Source organism: Thrips palmi, unplaced genomic scaffold (genome assembly GCF_012932325.1).
Source record: "Thrips palmi isolate BJ-2018 unplaced genomic scaffold, TpBJ-2018v1 HiC_scaffold_2, whole genome shotgun sequence".
Lineage (NCBI taxonomy): Eukaryota > Metazoa > Arthropoda > Insecta > Thysanoptera > Thripidae > Thrips > Thrips palmi.
Window position 1 is genome coordinate 8,196,144 of NW_023144629.1, and position 23,088 is coordinate 8,219,231.

The window sequence follows — 23,088 nt, forward strand, 5'->3', positions numbered from 1 at the left end:
TTGGCCGCGTTTCAATTATCGGCCGGCATAAACCTCAGCGTACTCTGTTCGGGGCGAAGCGCTAGAAGTCGGCGAGGCGCACGAGTGGATTTGCTATAAGACCGGCGGAGGCGGTCGAAATCCCGGACGCGTTTTGAGCTCCCGAGTCGGTATATGAGGCTCGAACAGGACGTGTGACCCCACCAATGGATTGCTCTCCGAACGAGGAATCCATTGGTGGGGTCACACGCTTGATTCGAGGCCTGTTTGGTGACTCTCGATCTTAAAACGCGTGTTGAGTTTTGGCCGATCTGGCCCGCTGTGCACGCTGTGCAGTGTACTGCACGATACGATGTGGAAACAGTCCCGATGAGAGCGCTCCGGCAAAATGAAGGGGAAGTCGGCGACTGCTGCTCGTCGCGTCCTCGCTCGTGAGGAGAGAGAGAAAAGAATGAAATGGAACCGAATGAAACGTGAGTTCGCCAGCAGCTGGTTGATTTTAAATTATTTTCCACGGCGTGTCGCCGCACCGCGCCGCGGGGACGCCGAAGTTAGGCCGGGCGGGCTGTGCTGCGCGGCGCTGCGTCCCCGCCAAGTCGTTCCCGCTGATGACGGCGCCGGAGACAAAAGATGGAGTTCGGCGCACTGTCTCTGCACGTGAGGATTCGGCAGAGTGTTAACGAGGGAATGAATGTCGAAGACGTGACGACACTGCCAACCCGGACGGACACACTGCCAGGCACAACTTGCCTCACCGGGTCACGCAGACCGGCACACACACCAACACACTGGCGCATCAGCGGCGGCGCACAGTAGGCCAGAAGACCGGCGCTGGCGGCCGAAACTCCAGACGCGTTTTGAGCTCCAGAGTCGCTAAACAGGACTCGAACCGAGAGGGCGACCCCACCAATGGATTTCTCGTCCGGAGAGCGATCCATTGGTGGGGTCACACGCTTGGTTCGAGCCCCATTCAGTGACTCTGGAGCTGAAAACGCGTCCGGGATTTTGACCGCCTCCTCTGGTCTTCTGACCCACTGTGCGACGGCGCAGGCCTGAGAAAACACCCGCGAAAATAATGTGCCCGTTTCAAAAATGTTGTTCCCCTGCCGTAGGTCTGCCGCTGCAATGTGGTCCCCGGGCCCCGACCCGGGCCCCGGACCCGGCTCTGGCTTCAGTCTGGCGCACATCCTCCCTCGTCACCAGCGGCCCATCACCGTCATGGTGTTGTTGGTGTGCCTGACGACCAGGGGCGGAGGCCTGCCCCCCATCATTAACATCGGTAAGTTAGGCCCCGTCACGACATACGTCACGTCATCACAATTGTATTTCCGCGTTTCGAGGCCCTTTTCGTGATGCGGTGCGGGCTGCCTGTCCGTCGGCGAGGCGCTTGGAGGACGTGAAGGTCGTCTGGCTGCACGACCTCGCTGACGAGCACGGCGTCAAGAGAAACCAAGGCACACACCACCGCGCGGTCTCCATTATTTTTGGCGCCGCGTCGCCTTGTCCGCGGCCACTCCTTTGAGCCCCCGGGCCTCGGCCGGGGACAGTCAGTCGGAGAGCCGCTTCTTTTTACGAGAAGCAAAGGCGGCGGTAATATTCGAAACAGAGGCGGGGGCGGACTGGGACGGCGCGACCCCGGAAGCGATCCTTATTTATGGCCATGGCCGTTCAGCCGGGCGTAGCGGCGCGTGAAGCGACTCGCCTGATTTTAACGACCGTGTTCGACATCAAGTGCCCCGATGGCGTCCTGGCCGTCCTGGCGGGCCGATCCCCGTGACGTCACGCCCTAAGGGAGTCACGCCCGCGGCCGCAGCGCCGCACTTAAACGGCTGTTTAACGCCGGGCGGAAAATGGCGAATGCAGTGTAGGTGCGCTCTCCACTGTGTGCCAGCGCCAGGGGAACAGTTCGGGTAGATATGACCATCCGCGCACTTTGATGGACTCGAATCCAACACTTGACCCCACCAATGGATTTCTCGTTCGAAGAGCAATCCATTGGTGGGGTCGTATGTTGGATTCGAGTGTCTCAAGTGAATCCATTGGTGGGGTCTTCAGTTGGATTCAACGATTCATTTGAATTGAAATCGAATCCAACTCAAGACCCCACCGATGCATTCCTCGTTCGAAGAGCAAGCCATTGGTGGGGTCATGTGTCGGATTCGAGTGTTTGAATCGAACTGGAATGGACCATTGGGCAGTGTAGACCCGAAAACGTTGTGCCCCATTCCCACCCCAAACTGGCCTTCACTGCTCGGCCTTGGCCGAGGCAATTACCAATCGCAGCAGCCAGCCGCGCAGCCAGCGGCGTGGCGTCTGTTTATTTAAAGCAGAGGCAAGTTTCGCACACGGCTCATCTTTCGAACTAATTTGCCTTTGTATGACTTTGTTCTGCGAATACAAGAAAGTGGTTTGCGCGCCGCGCTCGGGCTTCGGGAGGAAATTGGCAAACGGGATGAAGGAAATGAGGGACGAGGAGAGAGAGGGAAAGACAGAGAGGGGGAAAAACAAAAGAACCCACTTGCCATTTCCGCGGTGGAGGCGCGGTCAGCCCTAACCTCTTTTTAGCCTCAGCAGTTTTCCGCAAGCCCTGTTTGGTGTGGATTGAAGAGGACCGCGGCGGTGGGAGGGATTCCAAGGGAGACAGTTGGAGGGGGCGATAGTGGGGGAGGGGGCGGGGGTGTTTGCGTCTCGCCCTTGGTAATTCATGGCTAGGCTCTGTCATAAAAGCTGGGGGTCGCTGATCCAAGAAGTACGCGCCACAGATAGGAGGCTACACTTGTCTCCGTCTGTGTGGCGTCCGTGGCGTTCGGACCGTCGCGGCTGTCCTCTGCCTGTCCTACAGCAGCACCAGCGGCTCAACAATAGCAGTAGCAGCAGCATCAACAGCAGTAGCATCAACAGCAGCAGCATCAGCAGCAGCAGCATCAGCAGCAGCAGCATCAGCAGCAGCAGCATCAGCAGCAACCGCAGCAACAGCAACAGCAGCAGCATCAGCAGCAACATCAGCAGCAGCAACAGCAACAGCAGCAGCAGCAACAGCAGCATCAGCAGCAGCAGCAGCAGCATCAGCAGCAACATCAGCAGCAGCAACAGCAACAGCAGCAGCATCAGCAGCAACAGCAGCAGCAGCAACACCAGCAACAACAGCAACACCACCAGCAGCAACGGCATCAGTAGCGGCATCAGCAGTGGCAGCAGCAGCAGGGGGCTTTTGCTGCCGTCCTCCGTGTCAATTAAGACTGAATTAAAAGTCTTTCTGTCCGACCTGGCCTCGCCCCGCCGCGCCACCCCGCCTCCTCCACCAGTCCACGACCGTCCACGACGGCCCCCCGTGAAGCGGGCCCCTCGACGCGCGCCCTTTTTGGCGGAATTAGAAAAAGAAAACTCGAAAAGAAAACTCGCCCCGCCTTGATAAAGGCAGTTACTGTAGTAATAATCATGCCATCGCGGCGGTCCGAGGGCCGGTCCCGAACCGGGAGAAGGCTGTGGAGGTCAAGGTAGTAAATAGGCATAGATTCAACGAGGGCTTGTTCGCCACGCCTTCGGTCTGCAAGAGAATTTGTCGAAAAGGGTACTTGACAGAGCCGCGTAAAGAAAGAGGTAAAAAGTACCAACTTAAGAAACTAAAAAAAATTCGACGTGCTTCATGCACCGGTGGCTGTTAAAATTTTAAGCACGGAGGGAATCTTGAAATTTTGTTTTACAATCTGAGGCAAAGGCAAAAGTTACACTTTTCCTAACGGCCGCGCACCGTTTGGGAGAAAGGTTGGATTATTTTTCGTTAAGTTGGCACCCCCTGCTGCTCCGGTCTGCGCGGTCTGCTCCGCTACTGCTGACGGGGCCAGCGCTGCAAAGTGTCCACATGTTTCACGGAGCACCCTGCCGCCCTGCCGGCCGGCCCCGGTCGCACCGTCCCACTCTCGGCGGCGGCGGGGCTCGGTCGCCCGGCCCCGGTCCCGCACAGTGGGCCAGAAGACCTGTGGACGCAGCCAAAACTCTATACGCATTTTGAGCTCCAGAGTCGCTAAACAGGGCTCGAACCGAACGTGTGACCCCACCAATAGATTCCTCGTTCGGAGAGCAATCCATTGGGGGGGGGGTCACACGTCAAGTCCCATTTAGCGACTCTGGAGCTCAAAACGCGTCTCGAGTTTTGGCCGCCTCCACCGGTCTTCTGGCCCACTGTGTCCCGGCCTCGGTGCGGCGGCAGCGGCGGCAGGGCCCTGCAGGGGTGGCCGCGTCCCGCCGCGTCCCCGTTCGATTCCCGGCCGCAGCCGCGCTTAATTCAGCGCCCAGGGCGGGCGCAGGGCGGGCCGGGCCGAGGGCCGAGGTAGTTGCTGGGGTACTTTATCGTGGTGGCCAAAACTTTGCTGGCCTCTGCCGCCGCCGCCGGTCCCCCCCGGCCTCGGCGTCCTCGGCGGCCACGTCCGCCGCCTTTATTTCACTGTTAGCGACTTGGGTGTAAATAGCGTCATATATCTGGCGGCAAGCGGCGTCCGTCTTGCGAAGCGCGACAAGCCTGCGAAGCCCGCGAAGCTGCGGCGACGGCTACCTGGTGCGACCTGGTCGCTGTCCGGCGTGACACTCACCCCTACTACCTTTGAGCCAATTCAAACCCCCCCCCCCCCGGCCGGCCTGCAGCACACGCTGACGGGGCTTAGGGCCTAGCGATGATGTGTAGCCCCGGGCCGTGCCTCGCCGTGCCGCTGCACCCTCCCCCCCCCTCCCCCCCCCCACCTCCGCCCCTGACTTCGTTTACCGCGGACGGCAACTGGGTTAGGTGCTGCCGATTGAAACGCAAACGGAATACAAGCGCGGCAATCACCCCCCTCCCCCCTGTGTGTGTGTGTGGGGGGGGGGGGGGTCGGTCTCAACTCACTTTCGGTCCTCGACAAAATGAGTGCCGGAGGATGTTTCGGTCTAGACTGCCCCGGTCGATGAGCGCGCGGGTCGTTCAAAAAGACGACACGCGTTCTGGCGCCGGGGGTCGGGAGTCTGGAGCGAGCAAGGGTGGCGCGCCCTGCTGCGGCACTGCCGCTCCGCACTGCACCGCTAATTGGAGAGCCAATCAAAGAACCGCAAGCGCGCGCAAGCCGATGCGTGCGGTGTGCGCGTTTATCGTGGGGCGCGGGGCCGGTCGGCCGGAATCAGGAGCCGGAGCGAATAAGGGGCCCGGGGGGGGGGAGAGGCCACGGCTGGGCACGCTCATAAATTGTGCCCTCTCCGCGCTGTGCGCCCTGTGCGCGCTGCTGACTGGTGTCGGTCAGAGATGTGCAGGGTGCGCACTGGCAAATCGAGTTAGGGGCCACTTTGGTGACGTCGGCCGTGCGCGGCACGCAGTGGCACGCCAGCACGGTCGTGAGGTCGGCGAGAGGGGGGCCGGGCACTCCGCGGCACGGAGGCTGCCTCACCTTGGCTGCCTCACCTTGGCGGGCAGAGACGCGAGCGCGCGCGTGCGTCTACCCCCGCAGAGGCTGTAACAACACGTCATGCACAGAGCCGTTACAACCTGCCTATATCCCACTCGGGCACACATGCCTACACACACGCACAGTAGCCTTTTGCCCCTGGCCCCATTCCTTCGCTCCGGTAGACCTTTGGCGCCGCATCGCCTGCTCGCCGCGCGGCCCACCAGGCTGCCCCCCCTCTCCCCTCCACCCTTGATTCCCCCCCCCCCCTCCTGTTTCCCTCGCTCTGGACGCGCGCGGGCGGGGATCTCCCGAAGAGTCGGTCGGTAGGCCGGAGAAAAAGTGGAAAGGACAACCCCCCCGCCTCGCTCCGCCTCCACGGGCCGGCGCGGCCGCCGTCACACACACACGAGGAGGCACGCGAGTCCGGCTGGAAGATTTATCTCTTTGTTTACAGCGATTGGTGGCTGGAGGAGTGTATTGCAGCAGCGGCGGGGCGGGGCGGGGCGGGGCGGGGCCCCATCGCTATCGGCACCGCGCCATCGCGGCATCGCGGTCGTGGAGGAGGTGTCCCCCCCGGCGGTGTCCCCCCGGTGGTGTTCGGTTCGCTGGCATTGCTGGCATGCAAGTGAGTGGAACGGAGCTGTCAGCTGTCGGGGTGGGCGGGGGGGGTTCGGGACGCCTTGCGGGACGCGGCCAAGGACGTCCAAGGTCGTGGTCGTCATCCCTCGGGCCCTTGGGGTCCTTCGGCCCTTCGGCCCTTCGGCCGCGGCATCATTCAAAGTGATCGGACGCGGCCAAGGCGGGCCGAGGCGCCTCGAACCGCGATACATGCATATGCGAGGAGAGCGGACTTGGCGGCGCCTCGCCACGCCCCCTCAGCCCCACAGCCCTTTCAGCGGACGCCCTGCCCTCGCCCTGCCCTCGCCCTGCCCTCGCCCTGCCCTCGCCCTGCCCTCGCCCTGCCCTCGCTCTGCCCTCGCCCTGCCCTCGCCCTGCCCTCGCCCTGCCCTCGCCCTGCCCTCGCCCTGCCCTCGCCCTGCCCTCGCCCTGCCCTCGCCCTGCCCTCGCCCTGCCCTCGCCCTGCCCTAGTGTTCGAAAATTCCCGGGAACAATCATTCAGGGGAATATTCCCGAGACTTCCCGGGAATTCCCGGGAATATTCCCATTTGGCCGGGAACATTGCTTCAAATGAAACCCATCTCATGTGATAAAAATTAAACTTTTTCTTACGAATTTTTTTTTATTAGTATTACGAAACATTTTTTCTTGCTCTCTTCTGAAAGAAAAATGCAAATACACTAGAGTGATTCATAATTATTAATTGGTTCCCTTGCACTATCAACATTTTTCGTGCAAAAACTAGCTATTTTTAGCCATGTTTTAAAAATTCCCGGGAATTTCCCATTTTTTGGGTCTGATTGTGCCCGGGAACGTTCCCGGGAATTCCCTAAATTCCCGGGAATATTCCTACCCTTTAAAACACTACCCTGCCCTCGCCCTGCCCTCGCCCTGCCCTCGCCCTGCCCTCGCCCTGCCCTCGCCCTGCCCTCGCCCTGCCCTCGCCCTGCCCTCGCCCTGCCCTCGCCCTGCCCTCGCCCTGCCCTCGCCCTGCGCCCGCCCTGCCCTCGCCCTGCCCTCGCCCTGCGCGCCCATACCCTGTAGGCCTTATTTCCTGTGGGATGGTCCGATGGGCCCTCTGCGGGCTCCGCCGGGCTCCGCGCTCCGCGCTCCGCAGCAAAGGGCTCCACTACGAACACAGCCCTGGCCCGCCCCGGCCATGCCCCGGCCGTCTCGGAGGGTTCGTCGGGATCAGGCCATCGCGGCAACGCAAGGAATGTCCTCCCCCCTTCCCCCGACCGCGCACCTCACCAGACCTCCCTCCCCTGGAACTCCCTTCCCTTTCACGAAGCTAGTGGACCCCTTGAAAAATGGAGTGCCGTCAGATTCAGGTGCGCCTCGCCTCATCACAGCACTCCTTGCGGCCTCGCGCCCCGCTGCCAGTGGGCCAGGAGACCGGCGCAGGCGGCCAAAACTCTAGACGCGTTTTGAGCTCCAGAGTCGCTAAGCAGGACTCGAACCGAACGAAAGACCCCCACCAATGGATTGCTCTCCGAACGACGAATCCATTGGTGGGGTCACATGTGTGGTTCGCGTCCTGTTTGACTCTGGAGCTAAAAACGCGTCTAGAGTTTTGGCCGCCTGCGCCGGTCTTCTGGCCCACTGTGCCCCGCCGCTCGGCAGGTGTACCAACCTACCCGCCGGCAAAAAGGAGAAGCGCATCACCGCCGCCCTCACGACGCCGCGCCACGACGCCACGTCACGCGGAACGTGTCCGCATAATGCCGCAAGGCGGAGCCATTTCTCATCGCCTGTCGGCAGTCGGAAGTTGGAGCGGATGGAACAATATCGCAGTTGGGTGGCTCAAATTGCGAGTTGGGTCCGTCGATCAGGCCGGACGCCGGCGAGGTCGGCCAGGGGAAGGGAGGGAGCGGGGGCTTTGGCACGGACATCCGTATCTAACAGCACTTAAGACTTTGCCCCCCGCTGCCAACCCCTTCCTCCTCCCCCCCCCCCCCCACCCCCCGCCAATCCAGGGATGGTTTTTGCCGCCGTGACTTTGTGTGCTCTGCGTGTCGAATACGTTAAGGCGGAGACTTAGAGGGGGAGGGGGGTGTCTCGATGGGGTTGCTCGAGCCTCCAGGAGTTCACCCCATGGAAACAAGGAGTGATCAGTCAATGGCAGTCTGCCAGGGAGCGTCGACGGCTCGGCGGCCCACTTACGAAGATGGGTCTGTGTGAGTGCGCGAGTCTGTGTGGGCGTCGGTGTGCGGGTGGCGGCAAGAGTGTGGTTTTCGAGGTTTGTTTCCGGGTAAAGTATCGCATGACACTTCGCGCATGCCCCCCTCGCCCTCGCCCTGTCAGGAGGTCTCGTCCACAGTCTCGGCACCATGCGGAATGAGGGATCGGTTTACGTCCCAAAAGAGTTGTTTGTTTCCAATCGAGAGCATTTACTTGCAATAAGCGTGAAGCTACTTGAGTGAAGTCCCTTGCTGCGAGTTTCTTGATTTAAGAGAGGACTCTTTTGCGCGTTGGCAATCGTCAATGATGAGCTGATTGAAAGCAGTGACTATTCTTTCACTCGCTGTCTCTTCCTCACTATTTCCACACGAATAGACACGCTGCTACCGCGGTCAGTTTTGAAAAAATTTCAAAACGAAGGAGTTGTTATGGGGATTATTTTCGGGGCGCCACCCAGGCCTCTGGACCAACCAGGGCCCCGCAGCCCCAACCCCACCTCGGCCCTAATGATGAAATGATTAGTCGGGCGGCCCGACCAGGCCCCTGCCCGGTCCAGGGAGCCGGGAACCGGGGAACCAGGCAGCCCCGCGCAATCATTTTGTCCCGCGTACGGCCGGGGCGGGGTATGGGGCGGCCGAGAGGTTAAAAGCTGAAGCGTTTGATGGTGGGCGCACTGTGGCATACCATTATTGTGGGCCCCACCGTATTAGCGTGTGTGTGTGTGTGTGTGTGTGTGTGTACGTCAAAGAAGCTTATTGAACGTGGAGGAAATTAACAGCCTCACGGCCGCTCAGTGATTGGCCCAAAGGACTGATTTCTGCTTGTTTTGGCCCATTAATATTTTTTTTTCATCGTGGACCAAGGTGCGCGTCACACTCTCAAAAATTTTTTGTCCCATTATATTTTTGTTTTTTGATACCTGTTGTGGCTTTTGAAAATTTGTTTGTGGTGATGATCAGGCTGCTTCGGCAAGTCACACGTCAGCGACTGACAGCGAACGACCGAGAACGATGTGTTGAATAATATTTATTGGGGGCAGAAGTTAAATGGAGGTCAGGAGTGGTGACACTCGGCAGAGTTATCGCTCGCGGCTTTCCCATTCTACATTTTTACAGACCCCTTTCCCCGTGCTCGCTTTTTGTTTCTATTTTTTATTTTTCTGTTTTTGCTCAAAAATGGGTTTGTGTGGCCACACGCTCCTCCATGAGGCCTCGGTCGGCCTTTTTTGATAAAGTATCCCACAGTGACAGAACGAAGCGGTCTGCCCGTGGAAGTACTACACTGCCAGGCAGATTTGCATTCTGCTCTGGAAAATAGTAGAGCGGGCCTACAAAACAAAATTATTTCGGCCCGCAAGTTTTGTTCTCTCTCAGTGAATTAACGCGTTACTTTGCGCCGAAAATACATAACAATTTCACACGTCCGCGACTGCAGGGACAGTTTCAGTGAGCGAAGGAAATGTGGGCGTGCCGCAAGCATTATAACGAGGGACGTGCGTGCTCACTCACACACACACACACACACACACACACACACACACACACACACACACACACACACACACACACACACACACAGTCGGCGCCCGCCCCACTCACACCGACACGCCGACATGCTGCACACGCACGCACCAAGGCGCACACCAACACAAACACACACTCTCTCACACAAACACGCTCACACGCACACACACGCAACGAATAATGTTTTATTCCTCTCGTGCCTATTGGTGGGGCCGACCCGGGGCCGTCTATAGCGGTCTGTATATCCTCGGAACCTTCTTACCCCCGACGGGACGACGACGGCGGGGCTGATGTAGGCGAGGGGGGCCGAGGAGGGAACGGGGAGGATCAGGCGCAAGAAAGGGAGGGGAGGGCCCGCTCCCGTGCGAGAGGCCGGGACGGCGGCCGAGAGGGATGATGGGTGGTGATTGTCGCCGTAATACCGCGGAGACGTGTAGCGACTTCACGGCAGAACGGCTTACCGCCACCGCGGTGAGGGTCATGCCTTGGACGGGGAGCGGAGGGGAGGGGGCGCCAGCGCGACGGCGGTGAAGTAGGATTGGCGTCGACGACCTGGTTTCGGCCTGTCACCGCACGCTGCCGGCATTGAGGTGTGTCACCACCAGCCCGGCCATCACGGCCACCACGGCCACCACGGCCACCACGGCCACCACGGCCACCACGGCCACCACGGCCACCACGGCCACCACGGCCACCACGGCCACCACGGCCACCACGGCCACCACGGCCACCACGGCCACCACGGCCACCACGGCCACCACGGCCACCACGGCCACCACGGCCACCACGGCCACCACGGCCACCACGGCCACCACGGCCACCACGGCCACCACGGCCACCAGGCAGCAGCGCCTCAGTGTGAGGGATTTGAAGGTGGGGCGGGGCCGGCGGGGCGGGGTCGCAGTGATAAGTGCACCTTTACTGAGGCCATAAAGGTGTTCTCTACGACACGGGCATGGAGGCCTGCAAGCTGGGCGGGCAGGGCGGGAGGCCCCTTGGGGGGAAAGGCCCCTCGGGGGGTAACAGTGGTGCAGTGGTAAGGGCCTAGCGCACTCTTACGGCGGCGCGCCCAACTACGCTCAATCCCCTGTCAAATAGCGAATGGCGCGCCCCCAAGCACCGCGCAGTGAGCAGTTTTTGTCTCTTTGCGCTCCTTTTTATTATTATCATGCGCAAAGGGGTTTGATGGGCCGTGAAATTTTACGCGCCATGTTCCCCGCCGAAGGGAAGAGAGAGATAGAGAGCTCGGCGGGACTTTGTGGAAGAAAGGGTTGGGCCGCTGCTGCAGGTTCAGTTCTGAATGACGACGCCACCTACACTTTTTCTGGTGTGTAAGTCAATTATTTTCTTTGGAAACTCAACAATTCAGAAAGTGCTTCGGTTTACAGTGCTCTGATTTGGTGATTCCCCGAAAGGGCGACTTTATCTGCCGGCCAATAAATTTCTGCCCTCTCTTAGTCTAATGGGTGCCGTTCCAGCCCAGAGACACAGCTGCAGCCACCTCCCCTCTCCTTTTCCCTTTACCTCTTTGAAGCCTTGAGCAAACCAGGTGGTTGGATGCCTGCACAGTGCACAGCCCAGCCTGGCCTTGAAACACCCCTCCCTGTCTCTACCTCCACCTTGCCTCCCGACTGAACAACAGTCCACACCCTCTCCATGGAGCACATGCCAAACTTTTCAAGTGCGGTCATTAAAGCTAGTCTCTGCTGGTGGTGTGTGGCCCTCCTCCCAGCAGTGCAGTGGTGTCGGAGTGCGATAAACCAGTTGGGCGTCGATCCGTTCCTTCCTGCCCAAATAATCTGTCCCTTACGGTGGCCCCTCCACGCTGCGGAGCTGCGGAGCTCCGGCCGAGGAAGTGCGAAGTGACAACTCATTTGGCACCGGAAGTTTGCCCGGCGTTTGCGCGCCCCTTGGCGGAACGGGGGGCAGGAGGTGGAGGGGAAGGGGGACGTGGGAATCGTTTCGATGTATCGAATTGGCGAGCTCACAATGACTTTCCGATTCCAAGTCGAGTTTCCAGGGAAAAAGCCCGCGCCAATTTGCGAGGGGGGGGATACAATTATTTATGAGATGCACCGTCCTTCGTTTTCCGGATGAATATTTTCCGCCGCGGACGAACCGGCAACGAGGCCCACAAGGAAGACAAGACGCGCCCCGGTTTTCTTGTTGTTGTTTTTTCCAGCCCACGAGATGAAATCAATGTCGATCGATTCTGCCAAACAAGGCCAAACCACTCTTGCGGCGCCGGGTTTATTTTTAAGCTTGCACAATTTCGGTCGCGCCTTGTTTAGCCTACCGAGTCCGAGAGAGGCTTATCATTTTGATTTACATCCCGGCCATCACAATCGAAAGGAAAATGAGAAAAAGACAGAAATACGACTCTATCTTTTCTCCGAATTTTATTGCCGCATGAGCGCATCCTCCAGCCTGAAACTCTATGACACCGTTTCTATATTTACAAATTTTTAGATCCGGAAGGCTTTGGCGTCGCGTTCCAAAGGGTGTGAGGTAGGCAGCAACCCTTTGAGGAGACAAACGAAGCAGCCGACACTGCACTGCTCACTGCCAGGCTGCCAGGTACTCTCAAAGCAGTGCTGACGGCGCCTGCCGGAGGCGCTAGCGGGCAGGCTGCAGGGCGGTGGCGCGCCGACCTCACACGTGTCGCCTTCACGACTTCGTTAGGCACAAAGGGCGTGGCGTGAGGTGAAGAGGCAGCAACAAGGTGTAAAAAACTAAAAAGTTTGCTCCATTTCTTAATTAATTTTTCAGGTGCCATTTTCACCGAGGACCAACGAGACAGCGCCGCCGAGCTGGCCTTCAAGTACGCCGTGTACAGGGTGAACGAGGACCCCGTGCTGCTGCCCAACACCAAGCTCATGTACCACATCGAGTACGTCGCGAGGGAGGACTCGTTCCACGCCGCCAAGCAGGGTGAGTGACAAAGGAAGAAAGAACGAGGTTCCCCTGGATCAGGTGAGGTGGAAATGGCGCATCCTTCCGTTGCCGTGAAAGGCTAACGAACGCGGAGGAGCCCGGCCGCGCATTTCCGGTGCGTGTTTCCTTCGCGCCAATTTCCGGTCGCGTGCACACTGCGGCGGCAGCTTTGCCCCGCCGTTAAGCTGGAAACCTGCTGCCGCGCGGAGAAAAGTCACAACTTTTGTTTTTATTTCGACGAGGGAAAGAGATAGAAAGTTTGCCGGGGCAGAAGTCGTCGTCGGCGCACCGAGGATTGCAATAAGCACCCGACGCGGCGGTACTCAGGAGGAGCCCCGTTGAAAATTACGCGGCCTTCTGCTATTTTACGGGGCGTTTTATATTGCGATGCGCAGCGCGCCGGAACAGGCGAAAAACATGGTCCAAATTGGAGGCGTTTTGACTTTCGAGCAGTGCACCTGAGTTGCCGATCCAGCCGATGCTAACACCGGTGGCTCCAATCATCGAAGGAAGAATTTCATTACGCGCGTTCTGTTGCCACCAACGAAATGTGGCGGGAAAGACAAAAAGAACGGTCGAGACACCTCCGTGCGTTTATTTGCACATTTCGCACGCCATCCGCGGCCCGGTTTAGTTCTTTGTTTCAGCTGCCAGTGGGCGGCCCAATTTTTTGTTTCAAAAATAAAGAAGTACAGTGGCAGACAAAAAGAGAGGATAAGTGGCTTACGAGGAAAGACAAAGAGGAGAATGGAGAGAGAAGGAAGGCGGGTTATCATGAAGGTCAGCTTAAAGCGACGAGGCGGGCTGCCGGGTGTGACGCGAGAATTGTGTGAGAATGTGAGAATGTGTGAGAATTATTTGTTTCGCATCGTTAGATGCTTTTTTTTTTTGCTTGGAAGTCGCGCGGGGTTGTTGACAGGTGATGACCATCTCATTTGCCTGATTGGGTGTGATCAAGCGCCGGCGGGAAAAAGGAAATCTACGACGTCGCTATGGAACCGTACCAACGGAGACAGAGAGAAGGGGGGGATTGTTGGCTTTTTAAAAAAAGAATATTTGGCCTTCCTTGCCCTTTTGAAAGTCGGGGCCGGCCGGAAGGGCGCAGGACATGATGCATCGGATTGGCTGTGATTAAGGCCATTGCTGTCACGGAACGAAAATGATTAAGAATGTATAAATAATTTGTATTTATTGCTGTTCAGAAGCTGCTTCTTACATCTATCTTACGCTATGGTAACAATAGGTTTCCAGAAATACTGGAGTAAACAATAAGGGATAAAAGCAGGCTCTACCGTGCAAAAAAAAAACATTAAAATCAAACGCACAACATAGAAAAATAAATAAATATTTTACGTTCAGCGGCCACGCTGGAATGCAAAAAAAGTCAGCAGTGCGGCGATGACCAGCCGAGTGGAGTCCAGAGATTCTCTGAAGATGATCTCGTCTCTCTTTTTACACATCGAAAAGCGAGTTTCTTTGCGCGTTGTTTGAAACTCAGTGACGACTGAGCACGTCGAATGACAGTTGATGGTCGCCAGCCGCCGGTGGCACTGTCACCAGCGGTTACGGCACTGGCCCAGGCGGTCCATGCGCTGGTAGATGCGGCAGCCGGTGGCCACGCGGCGGTGCGGCACCCGGATGATCCTCTCGCCGATCTTCGCCGTGACAGTGTCGACGTCGCCGCCCAGGGCCGGGTCGGCGCGCAGCGCGGCGGGGCTCAGCTCGTGCTGCTTGGCGCGCGGCCGCTTGCGCGTCATGGTGTAGTGGTTGTCGACGCTGAGGCGGAACAGGCCCGCCGAGCCTTGCGCAGAGCTGCCAACACAACCAAGCCAGTATAGCGTATCTGCCGCGCCAGACAGTGTGCCATGACGCGAGGCGTGCCAAGACGCGCACCACAGGGGGCCGACCAGCCCCTTCAAATTAAAAAAAAAAGACTTTGCATATTGTTTTGTTATTTGGCCGTCTTTGCGCGTGAAACTGCTCGTCTCGGTTCACACTTACGCCCGGGGGTGGGGGCGAGTGACGCAATTCACTGAAACGCACTATCTCACATGTTTTGGTCGAAAAAAGGCTGATAACTGTTGCGCAATAGTGCGCGGCACGCAGCGGCTTTAAAATCTCGCCGTAGACTATTAGTTAACGTATCAGCCACATAAACCACTTTAAATTCAGACAGAATGAAAGAATAGGTTAAAATTGGACCACTGATTGGCATGCGCGATCTGTCATTGCTCCAAAATTTCCACTTCGTGCGTCCTATCATCCGCATTCTAGAAACCTGACACCTTGTTATCTGTGTTGCACATGAGGCTTCTTATCCTCGCAATAAAAAAGCAACAACAATAAAACCAAATAAAAACAAAAGCACCTAACGCAGCAGGCGACCCACCTCTTGGAGACCGCCTCTGGCGGCTGGGGGGTGGTGGCCAGGACGGCGAGCTGCTGCGCGGGGGCGGTGGGGGCGGAGGGGGCGGCGCCGCCCCGCGGTGGCGGCAGCAAACAGGCCACCAGCAGCAGCACCAGGGGCAGCATGACGACGTCCAGGAGGTGGCTCGCTGCCTTCAAGTCCACCAAGTTGAGCGCACGGCCCGCGCGGTCGCGAACGAAGACGTGCGGAGGCCTCGCCAATACCGGGAACACTGCGTCACTCCGTCACTCGCTGCGGACAGACGCACCAACGCCGCGCCGGCAGCCCGAGCTGGCGGCCAATCTTGTGCTGCCGTCTGCAGCAGGCAGCCTCCGAACCGGGCGTTCTGCCTGTCCCGCTCGCGCGCGGCCCGGCCCGCTGGGGTGCGAGAGAGACAGGGCGACGACGGCTCTGCAGCAGCCTGTCTGCAGCCAGCCGATAACAGCAGCGCTATCGGCAGCGAGCCGCGGGAGATTCAAACGAACCCAGCCCGCCGTGTTGAGGAAGCCCACGTCTAGAACCACTAATTTCCACAGGTTTCGTGAAATGTTGCTGAGGGATTTTCTCGCGGTGTTTCCGTCATTCGATAAGGTGTACTGTTGTTGGGGAATGTCGCAAGAATGCGCAGGAAATTGAAATGCCATGTTTTGTTTGCCAGCGTGCCGACTGGTGGGCGGCGGCGTGCACGCGCTGTTCGGCCCCACGGACCACCTGCTGGGCACGCACGTGCACTCTGTGTGTGACGCCCTGGACATCCCGCACCTGGAGGCGCGCCTCGATATGGACATGCACTTTCGGGAGTTCTCCATCAACCTGCACCCCAGCCAGGACATGCTCAACCGGGCCTTCATGGACCTCATGGCCTTCCTCAACTGGACCAAGGTGGCCGTCATCTACGAGGAGGACTACGGTCAGTGCAGTGCAAGGCACTGGGCCAGAAGACCGGCGGAGGTGGTCAAAATACCGGACGCGTTTTGAGCTCCAGATTCGCTAAACTGACCCCACCAATGGATTGCTCTCCGAACGAGGAATTCATTGGTGCGGTCACACGTTCGATTCCGAGTCCCATTTAGCGACTCTGGAGCTCAAAACGAGTTTTGGCCGCCTCCACCGGTCTTCTGGCAAATCCACAGAGCAGTGCAGCGTTTTCCCCCTTTGACTGTCTCGGGAGTCCCCGGATGTTGACCTACTGTTTGGCCACTGTTTGGCGCAGGGCTAATGAAGCTGCGCGACCTGGTGCGCCAGGACATGGAGCTGTACGTGCGGCAGGCCGACCCCGCGTCCTTCCGCACCGTGCTCAAGGACATCAAGGCCAAGGAGATCTACAACCTGGTGGTGGACACCCGGCCCGACACCATGCGCCACTTCCTCAGGGAGGTGCGACTCGGCGTTATTTTTCCTTCAAAAGGAACTCTGTGAAAAACAAACTCGTAAAGTAACTCGACGACGTTGTGTTGCAGGTGCTCCAGCTGCAGATGAACGACTACAAGTACCACTTCGTCTTCACGACTTTTGTGAGTCCGTCGTTCCCCTCGCTGGGCCGGGGATCAGTGGGCCAGAAGGCCCCCACAGGGCTTCTGCGCGGGGTGCGCTCCCCTCCCCCGGCGGGCCACTCCCGCTAATCCCCGCCCTGCTCGACTTTTAATAATTACCTTTCGCCTTTCGCTCCCCCAGGACATGGAGAGCTTCGACCTGGAGGACTTCAAGTACAACTTTGTCAACATCACGTCCTTTCGGATCGTGGACGCCGAGGACATGTCGGTGCGCGAGGTGCTCAAGGACATGGAGCAGGTGCTCAACAAGACCAAGGGGATTCAGGTGAGGAGTCAAGCCTCCGCGTGGCACTTGACACACTGTTGGGCGGTGCCCCGGTTCCTCGTCTCAGTGGTTGAAGTGAAAAGGGACCGGGGGCTATCTGGCGGGCCCGGTGGTTTGGCGGGCCCGGTGGCCGCGCTGCCTCGCAGACCTGCTCTGCCTCTCTCCCACTCACGTACCGCTTCGTATGAGTGCGAGAGAGAGAGAGAGAGAGAGAGAGAGAGAGAGAGAGAGAGAGAGAGACTCGTCTTTCCTCGACCCGCACTTCCAGGCGATCGGCGCAGACCCGCCGGCCCGCCTCCTCCGGCTAAACTCTCGCGCTTCGTTCTTCGTTGTTCGTAATGTGCAAATCCTGGAGGAAAACAACCGACGCTGGTCCTTGTTCCCAGTGGGTCCCGCGTCTCGCTCATCTCTGGCCGTCCGGGCCTTGGTCCGGGCCTGCCACCGCGCGCGCCGTTTGCAGCCCCGAAACGATTGCCAACTCCACTAACTACCCCCTCCCCTCCCCGAACAATGGCCCGGCCTCAGCCCGGCCGGTCACGAAGGACGCGAAGGACGCGCCCGCTTTCTTGATACTGGCCTCCTTCCTTTCCCCCGCGCCGCACCGCGCCGCACCGCGCCGCACACCGGTTCCGTGGCGAGCCGGGGCCGTTGTTAGTTTGTTATCCTGTTTGAATTCTTCGCGGGCGGCCATTATTGTGTTATCATTCAGGACCCGCTTCCGGTGGCGTGGCCGCGTGTCTCCGCCCCGCCCCGCCCCGCCCCGCTCCGCCCCGCCCCGCTCCGCCCCGCCCCGCCCCGCCCCGCCCCGCCCCGCCCCGCCCCGCCCCGCCTCGACGAACGAGCAACGCGGACGTGCGCGCCTCGCCTGGCCCGGCCCAGCCCAGCCTGACTCCGAAGAGTCCCTCCCGCGTCGCTCTGTCTCTGTCGCACGCGTGCGGCGGCCCCCGGCAGTGCGAGAGAGACGGAGCGACGCGGCGGTGCGGCGGCAAGAAAAGTTTTTCGAATAAAGCGGCCGGCGCCACCGGAAGTGGCGGACAACAGAAACGTTTGGGAACCGGGAGGGGGGGGGGGAGCATCCCTCCAGCAGCCTTGCGGTGCAGCCACTGCAGACTGAGAGTCGCTCTGTCTCTCTCGCACCTGCACGGGACGCGCCATGAGTGCGAGAGAGACAGAGCGACGACGAACGACTCTCGGATTGAGTCCCACCAAAGAAGCCTTCTCTGTGCCGCCAGTCCGAGCCCGCGCTGCTGTTCGACGCGGTGCACGTGTTCGCCATCGGGCTGCAGAGCCTGGAGCAGGGCCACGCGCTGCGCCTCACCAACGTCAGCTGCAGCGAGGAGGCGCCCTGGGACGGCGGGCTCTCCCTCATCAACTACATCACGGCGGTGAGTGAGGGAGGGGCCGTTGTCGCGAACGAGGGCCTCCACGGCCTCCACGGCCTCGACCGCGGTCGGTAACGAGGTAACCTCGAGGAGCAGACAGCCTGCTCTGCATGCTCCGCAGCGGGGCCTCCTTGAGCGGGGCGCGAGCTGCAGACCGATTCCGAGAGTCGTCGCACTGTCTCTCTCGCACTCAAACGGGACGCCCCGTGAGAGCGAGAGAGACATAGCGACGGCAACGACTCTCGGAATCGGAATCAGTCTGCTGCTGCGCCGGCCCCGGCAGTAACAAGCACTCGTGGCAGACTACCGGGTCGTCATCCCGACCTTGACTTTGCTGCCCCGTTTCTCCTTGTTCTCGCCCTCCGCGGCGTGTAGTGCCCGGAAGCTTGGAGTCTCGTTTCTCCCTCGCACCCCTGCGGCCCTGCGTGTCGCCCTGCGTGTCGCCCTGCGTGTCGCCCTGCGTGTCGCCCTGCGTGTCGCCCTGCGTGTCGCCCTGCGTGTCGCCCTGCGTGTCGCCCTGCGTGTCGCCCTGCGTGTCGCCCTGCGTGTCGCCCTGCGTGTCGCCCTGCGTGTCGCCCTGCGTGTCGCCCTGCGTGTCGCCCTGCGTGTCGCCCTGCGTGTCGCCCTGCGTGTCGCCCTGCGTGTCGCCCTGCGTGTCGCCCTGCGTGTCGCCCTGCGTGTCGCCCTGCGTGTCGCCCTGCGTGTCGCCCTGCGTGTCGCCCTGCGTGTCGCCCTGCGTGTCGCCCTGCGTGTCGCCCTGCGTGTCGCCCTGCGTGTCGCCCTGCGTGTCGCCCTGCGTGGCGCCGCGTGAGTGCGAGAGAGATAGCACACGGCCCGCCGGTACTGAATGCCGCACCGCTCCGCACCGCGTAATGAATAGTCAGTCGCGGCCCGTTTTCGGCGTTTCGGCCGCGCTCGAGATTAGCCGGGCCGCCTTAAATTTCCCCCCTCTTTCCGCGGCGCCTCCCCGTCGCCCCCCCCCTCCTCATTTCGCGCGCCCTCTCTGTTAATCGCCGCCAGCTCAGCGGCTACCGACCATTGTGGTGTTAATGCCCGGGCCCCCCGCCCCCTCGCCACGTACCGCGCCCCTAGTGAGCAATAGGCAACATACTGCCTGGACCACGCACACACGCACGACGCACAAATCAAGCCAGCCGAGCCGGCCAGCCTCGAGGGCTGAACGAACGAATGCAGTGAATGCAATGAATGAACGAACGAATGAATGAATGAATGAATGAATGAATGAATGAATGAATGAATGAATGGATGAATGAATGAATGAATGAATGAATGAATGAATGAATGAATGAATGAATGAATGAATGAATGAATGAATGAATGAATGAATGAATGAGGAATTGATCTAACTATTAAAAACTCTGTGAAAAGCTTATCCAAAAGAAAATGTACGGCAATTATAGTCACTTTGAATCAACTGAATCGGTGACAAAGAGTTTTCAGATTTATTTTTCAGTCGTATTAAGTCAATTTGTTCGTAAAGGACTCCTTTTAGTTGTTGTTTTCCCTGTTTTTCCTTATTTCGCGTCTGTTGTTTTGATCTTCACCAACGAAACGCGGCCTTTTGCAGGTGGAGCACAAAGGCTTGAGCGGCCCGGTGGCCTTCAAGGAGGGCCGACGCGTGCAGTTCAAGCTGGACCTGCTCAAGCTGAAGCAGCACGCCCTGGTGAAGGTGGGCGAGTGGTCGCCGCGCCAGGGCGTCAACATCACCGACCACGAGGCCTTCTTCGACGCGGGCACCATGAACGTGACCCTCGTCGTGGTCACCATCCTGGTAAGCCATGGAGGTGAACGCCGTGGTGGTGAACGCCGTGGTGGTGGTGAACGCCCTGGAGGTGGTGGACCTCGTGGTGGTGAACGTCGTGGTCGTAAACGGGGACGTGGGTTCGCCAGCAGCGGCGCTCCCCCCGCGGGAGAAAAAAAAACAAGACGAGAGAAGGAAACAGTCTTTTTGTTGTGTTCATTTAACTCTAAACAAACTCTACTCTGGTGCCAGTCCTGCCGGTTCCAGGTTCCCGGCTTTGTTGGCCGGTCACAATGCAGCCGCCCCGGCCGTGTCAGCGAGAGTTACTTTTGTTGCACTTGAAGCGAACGCATTGTCTTGGAAAGAACGGCCTTTGTCGATACCCCGATGAAAAGGACTCGATCCGGCAGACCGACCCGACCGGTGGTGCGTTGCTGCGTTGCTGCGCGCGGTCCGCTGTAGACTGATGCCAAGCCGCGTCCTGTCCCTCTCGCACCCCTACGGCACCCTACGCACAGTGGGCCAGAAGACCGGTGGAGGCGGCCAAAACTCACGACGCGTTTTGAGCTCCAGCGTCGCTAAATGGGACTCAAATCGAACGTGTGACCCCACCAATGGATCGCTCTCTCGGAAAGAGGAATCCATTGGTGGGGTCACTCGTTCGGTTCGAGGCCTGTTTAGCGACTCTAGCTCAAAACGCGTCGTGAGTTTTGTCCGCCTCCGCCGGTCTTCTGGCCCACTGCGCTGCGGTGCGCGCCGTGAGAGCGAGGGAGACAGAGCGACGACAAGACCAACGGCAGGACGGCATAGCCCGGCCCGTACAAACAGGAAACGAGGAGGGTGGGCGGTGCGCGGCGGTGCGCGGCGTCGCTGGGGACTTAGGGACGCTGCCTGCTAGTTGGCTGGCAGTAGTGTATGGTTACAAAACCCCAAGGGCGCAGCCTGGGCGCAGCGCGCAAGCCACGGCCGGAACCAGCGGGGCGGGGCGGGGCGGGGCGGGGCGGGCCGGGGCGGGGCGGGGCGGGGCGGGGCGGGGCGGGGCGGGGCGGGGCGGGGCGGTACAGCTCGCGCATACCCTCCCAGAACCTGTTGAACCCACCGCGTCAAAGTCACATCGATTAATTTTAAAAAAAAAATTAAGAGTTTCGACAGCCTAAACACCAAAAACGTTTGGGTTTCAATCCAATGTTTTGCAGCCGACTTCAACATTTTCATTTTGTTTTTATCTTTTTCCTTTTAAAATTTTTTTTGTTGATCGACGGACTGTCGTTTGCGACAAGCGTTACCGGCGAGGGGGTATGCACTCACGTAATAGTCGGTTCACTCTATCTGTAATAGCACGCGTAATAATACGCGTAATAGTCGCGTAATAGCCGAAAATGTCAAAATTTTATCAATTTTGGTGTGTTTTAGGCCGTTTTTAGCTAAATTCCGATTAATTTGTGGCGTAATAGAGCGTAATAGCGTAATAGTCAGTGCACCGGTTCGGAGAGCGCATACCCCCTCGGTTACCGGTTTTCGGCGTAGTTTGGCCAAGCAAAGTCTTCCTGAGTCGTTGACGCGGCTTCCCGTGAGCTCCCCGCCGAAGCAAGGCCGCTCGCTCGCGAGCTCTGTGATCACAGCCAGCGCGCGGCCTCCCCGCCGGCCTGTCTGTCGGCCTGTCCCGCAGGAGTTCCCCTACGTCATGATGCACTACGGCAAGAACTACACGGGCAACGCGCGCTTCTACGGGTTCTGCGTGGACCTGCTGGCGCGCGTGTCCCGCGAGGTGGGCTTCGACTACATCATCGACTTGGTGCCCGACCGCAAGTACGGCGCGCAGGACCCTGCCACCGGCGAGTGGAACGGCATGGTGCTGCAGCTCATGAAACACGTGCGTCCCTACACGGTGTGCCCACGCCGCCGTGCCCACACTGTGCGTGCACTCGTCGTAGACTTGTGGCGGCCCCACTTGGGGGCGTGTAGTGTGCACCGCCATGAGTGTCTCTCGTTTGTCAGCGACACTGTAGCACTGCGTAGCCCCGGCGTAGCCTGGCGCAGCCCTGCCGCCCTGCGTGCGGGGCGCCGCCAAGAAACTCCGCCCCGCTTCACCCTCGTAATCTCGCCATCTCGTAACATCAGTAACTTCCACTGTGACCACCCTCCAACTCCCCCACCCACACACTCACACACACACACACACCTTCGCTTCCCGGCGCCCCTCCACCACCCCTCCGGGCCTCCACTGTTGCAGGAGACCCCGTACGTGATGCTGAGGGACGGGCACGCCAACCTGACGGGCAACGAGCGCTTCGAGGGCTTCTGCATCGAGCTGCTGCAGACCATCGCGGCCACCGTGGGCTTCGAGTACACGCTGCAGCTGGTGCCGGACGGCAAGTACGGCGTGTTCGACCTGGACTCGGGCGAGTGGAACGGCATCGTGCGCCAGCTCATGGACAAGGTGCACCTCACATGCCCGACGACGACGACTACCTGCATGCCTCGGCAGCCTCGGCCATGGCGCACAGTGGGTCAGTAGACCGGTGGAGGCGGCAAAAACTCTAGACGCGTTTTGAGCTCCAGAGTCGCTAAATGGGACTCGAACGGAACGTGTGACCCCACCAATGGATTGCTCTTCGAACGAGGAATCCATTGATGGGGTCACACGTTCGGTTCGAGTCCTGATTAGCGACTCTGGAGCTCAAAACGCGTCTAGAGTTTTTGCCGCCTCCACCGGTCTACTGGCCCACTGTGCGGCGCCGCGCTGCGCATGCATGCCGCCCGGTAGCTCCGCAGTGCTCCGCAGCTCGCAGTGGGACACGCCACGAGTGCGAGAGAGACGGCGCGACGACCCCGCCGCCCGGCCGCCGCGCCGAGCCCCTGCCATGCGGCAGGTAGGCAGGCCCGCCGCACACACATGCCCCCGTGCGGCCTACCACCGTCGCGCCGGGCGCCCTCCTCCTCTCTCTCTCTCTCTCTCTCTCTCTCTCTCTCTCTCTCTCTCTCTCTCTCTCTCTCTCTCTCTTTCTCTCTCTCTCTCTGTCCCCCGGGCCGGGCCGGGCTGGGGGAGACCGGGCGCCACCCGCCTTGTTCT

The 23,088-nt window shown here is 59.6% G+C and overlaps 2 protein-coding genes across 2 annotated transcripts in view; one reads left to right on the forward strand and one right to left on the reverse strand.

Annotated features, from left to right (window-relative positions):
* The window catches only part of LOC117647186 (glutamate receptor ionotropic, kainate 2-like), a gene marked incomplete at its 3' end in the record, with an annotated part of 37,613 nt that overhangs the window by 11,627 nt on the left and 2,898 nt on the right, over positions 1–23,088 (forward strand). Inside the window, exons 2-10 of the mRNA XM_034388811.1 lie at positions 1,092–1,258; positions 12,482–12,643; positions 15,712–15,963; positions 16,267–16,430; positions 16,514–16,567; positions 16,728–16,871; positions 18,104–18,256; positions 19,842–20,045; positions 22,249–22,455. Coding sequence (XP_034244702.1) covers positions 1,105–1,258; positions 12,482–12,643; positions 15,712–15,963; positions 16,267–16,430; positions 16,514–16,567; positions 16,728–16,871; positions 18,104–18,256; positions 19,842–20,045; positions 22,249–22,455 — 1,494 coding nt within the window. The remainder of the gene's footprint in view (positions 1–1,091; positions 1,259–12,481; positions 12,644–15,711; positions 15,964–16,266; positions 16,431–16,513; positions 16,568–16,727; positions 16,872–18,103; positions 18,257–19,841; positions 20,046–22,248; positions 22,456–23,088) is intronic.
* Positions 13,819–15,343, reverse strand: LOC117647187. The gene is made up of 2 exons (XM_034388812.1): positions 15,036–15,343; positions 13,819–14,458 (listed from the first exon to the last, which is right to left on the reverse strand). Exons 1-2 carry the CDS (start codon positions 15,176–15,178, stop codon positions 14,200–14,202), a joined length of 402 nt encoding a protein of 133 aa, XP_034244703.1. The 5' UTR covers positions 15,179–15,343; the 3' UTR covers positions 13,819–14,199.

Coding starts and splice junctions, on each gene's coding strand:
- LOC117647187 (XM_034388812.1), bottom strand. CDS start 15,178: ATGCTGCCCCTGGTGCTGCTGCTGGTGGCCTGTTTGCTGCCGCCACCG. Junction 14,459..15,035: donor CCAGAGGCGGTCTCCAAGAG/GTGGGTCGCCTG, acceptor TTGTGTTGGCAG/CTCTGCGCAAGGCTCGGCGG.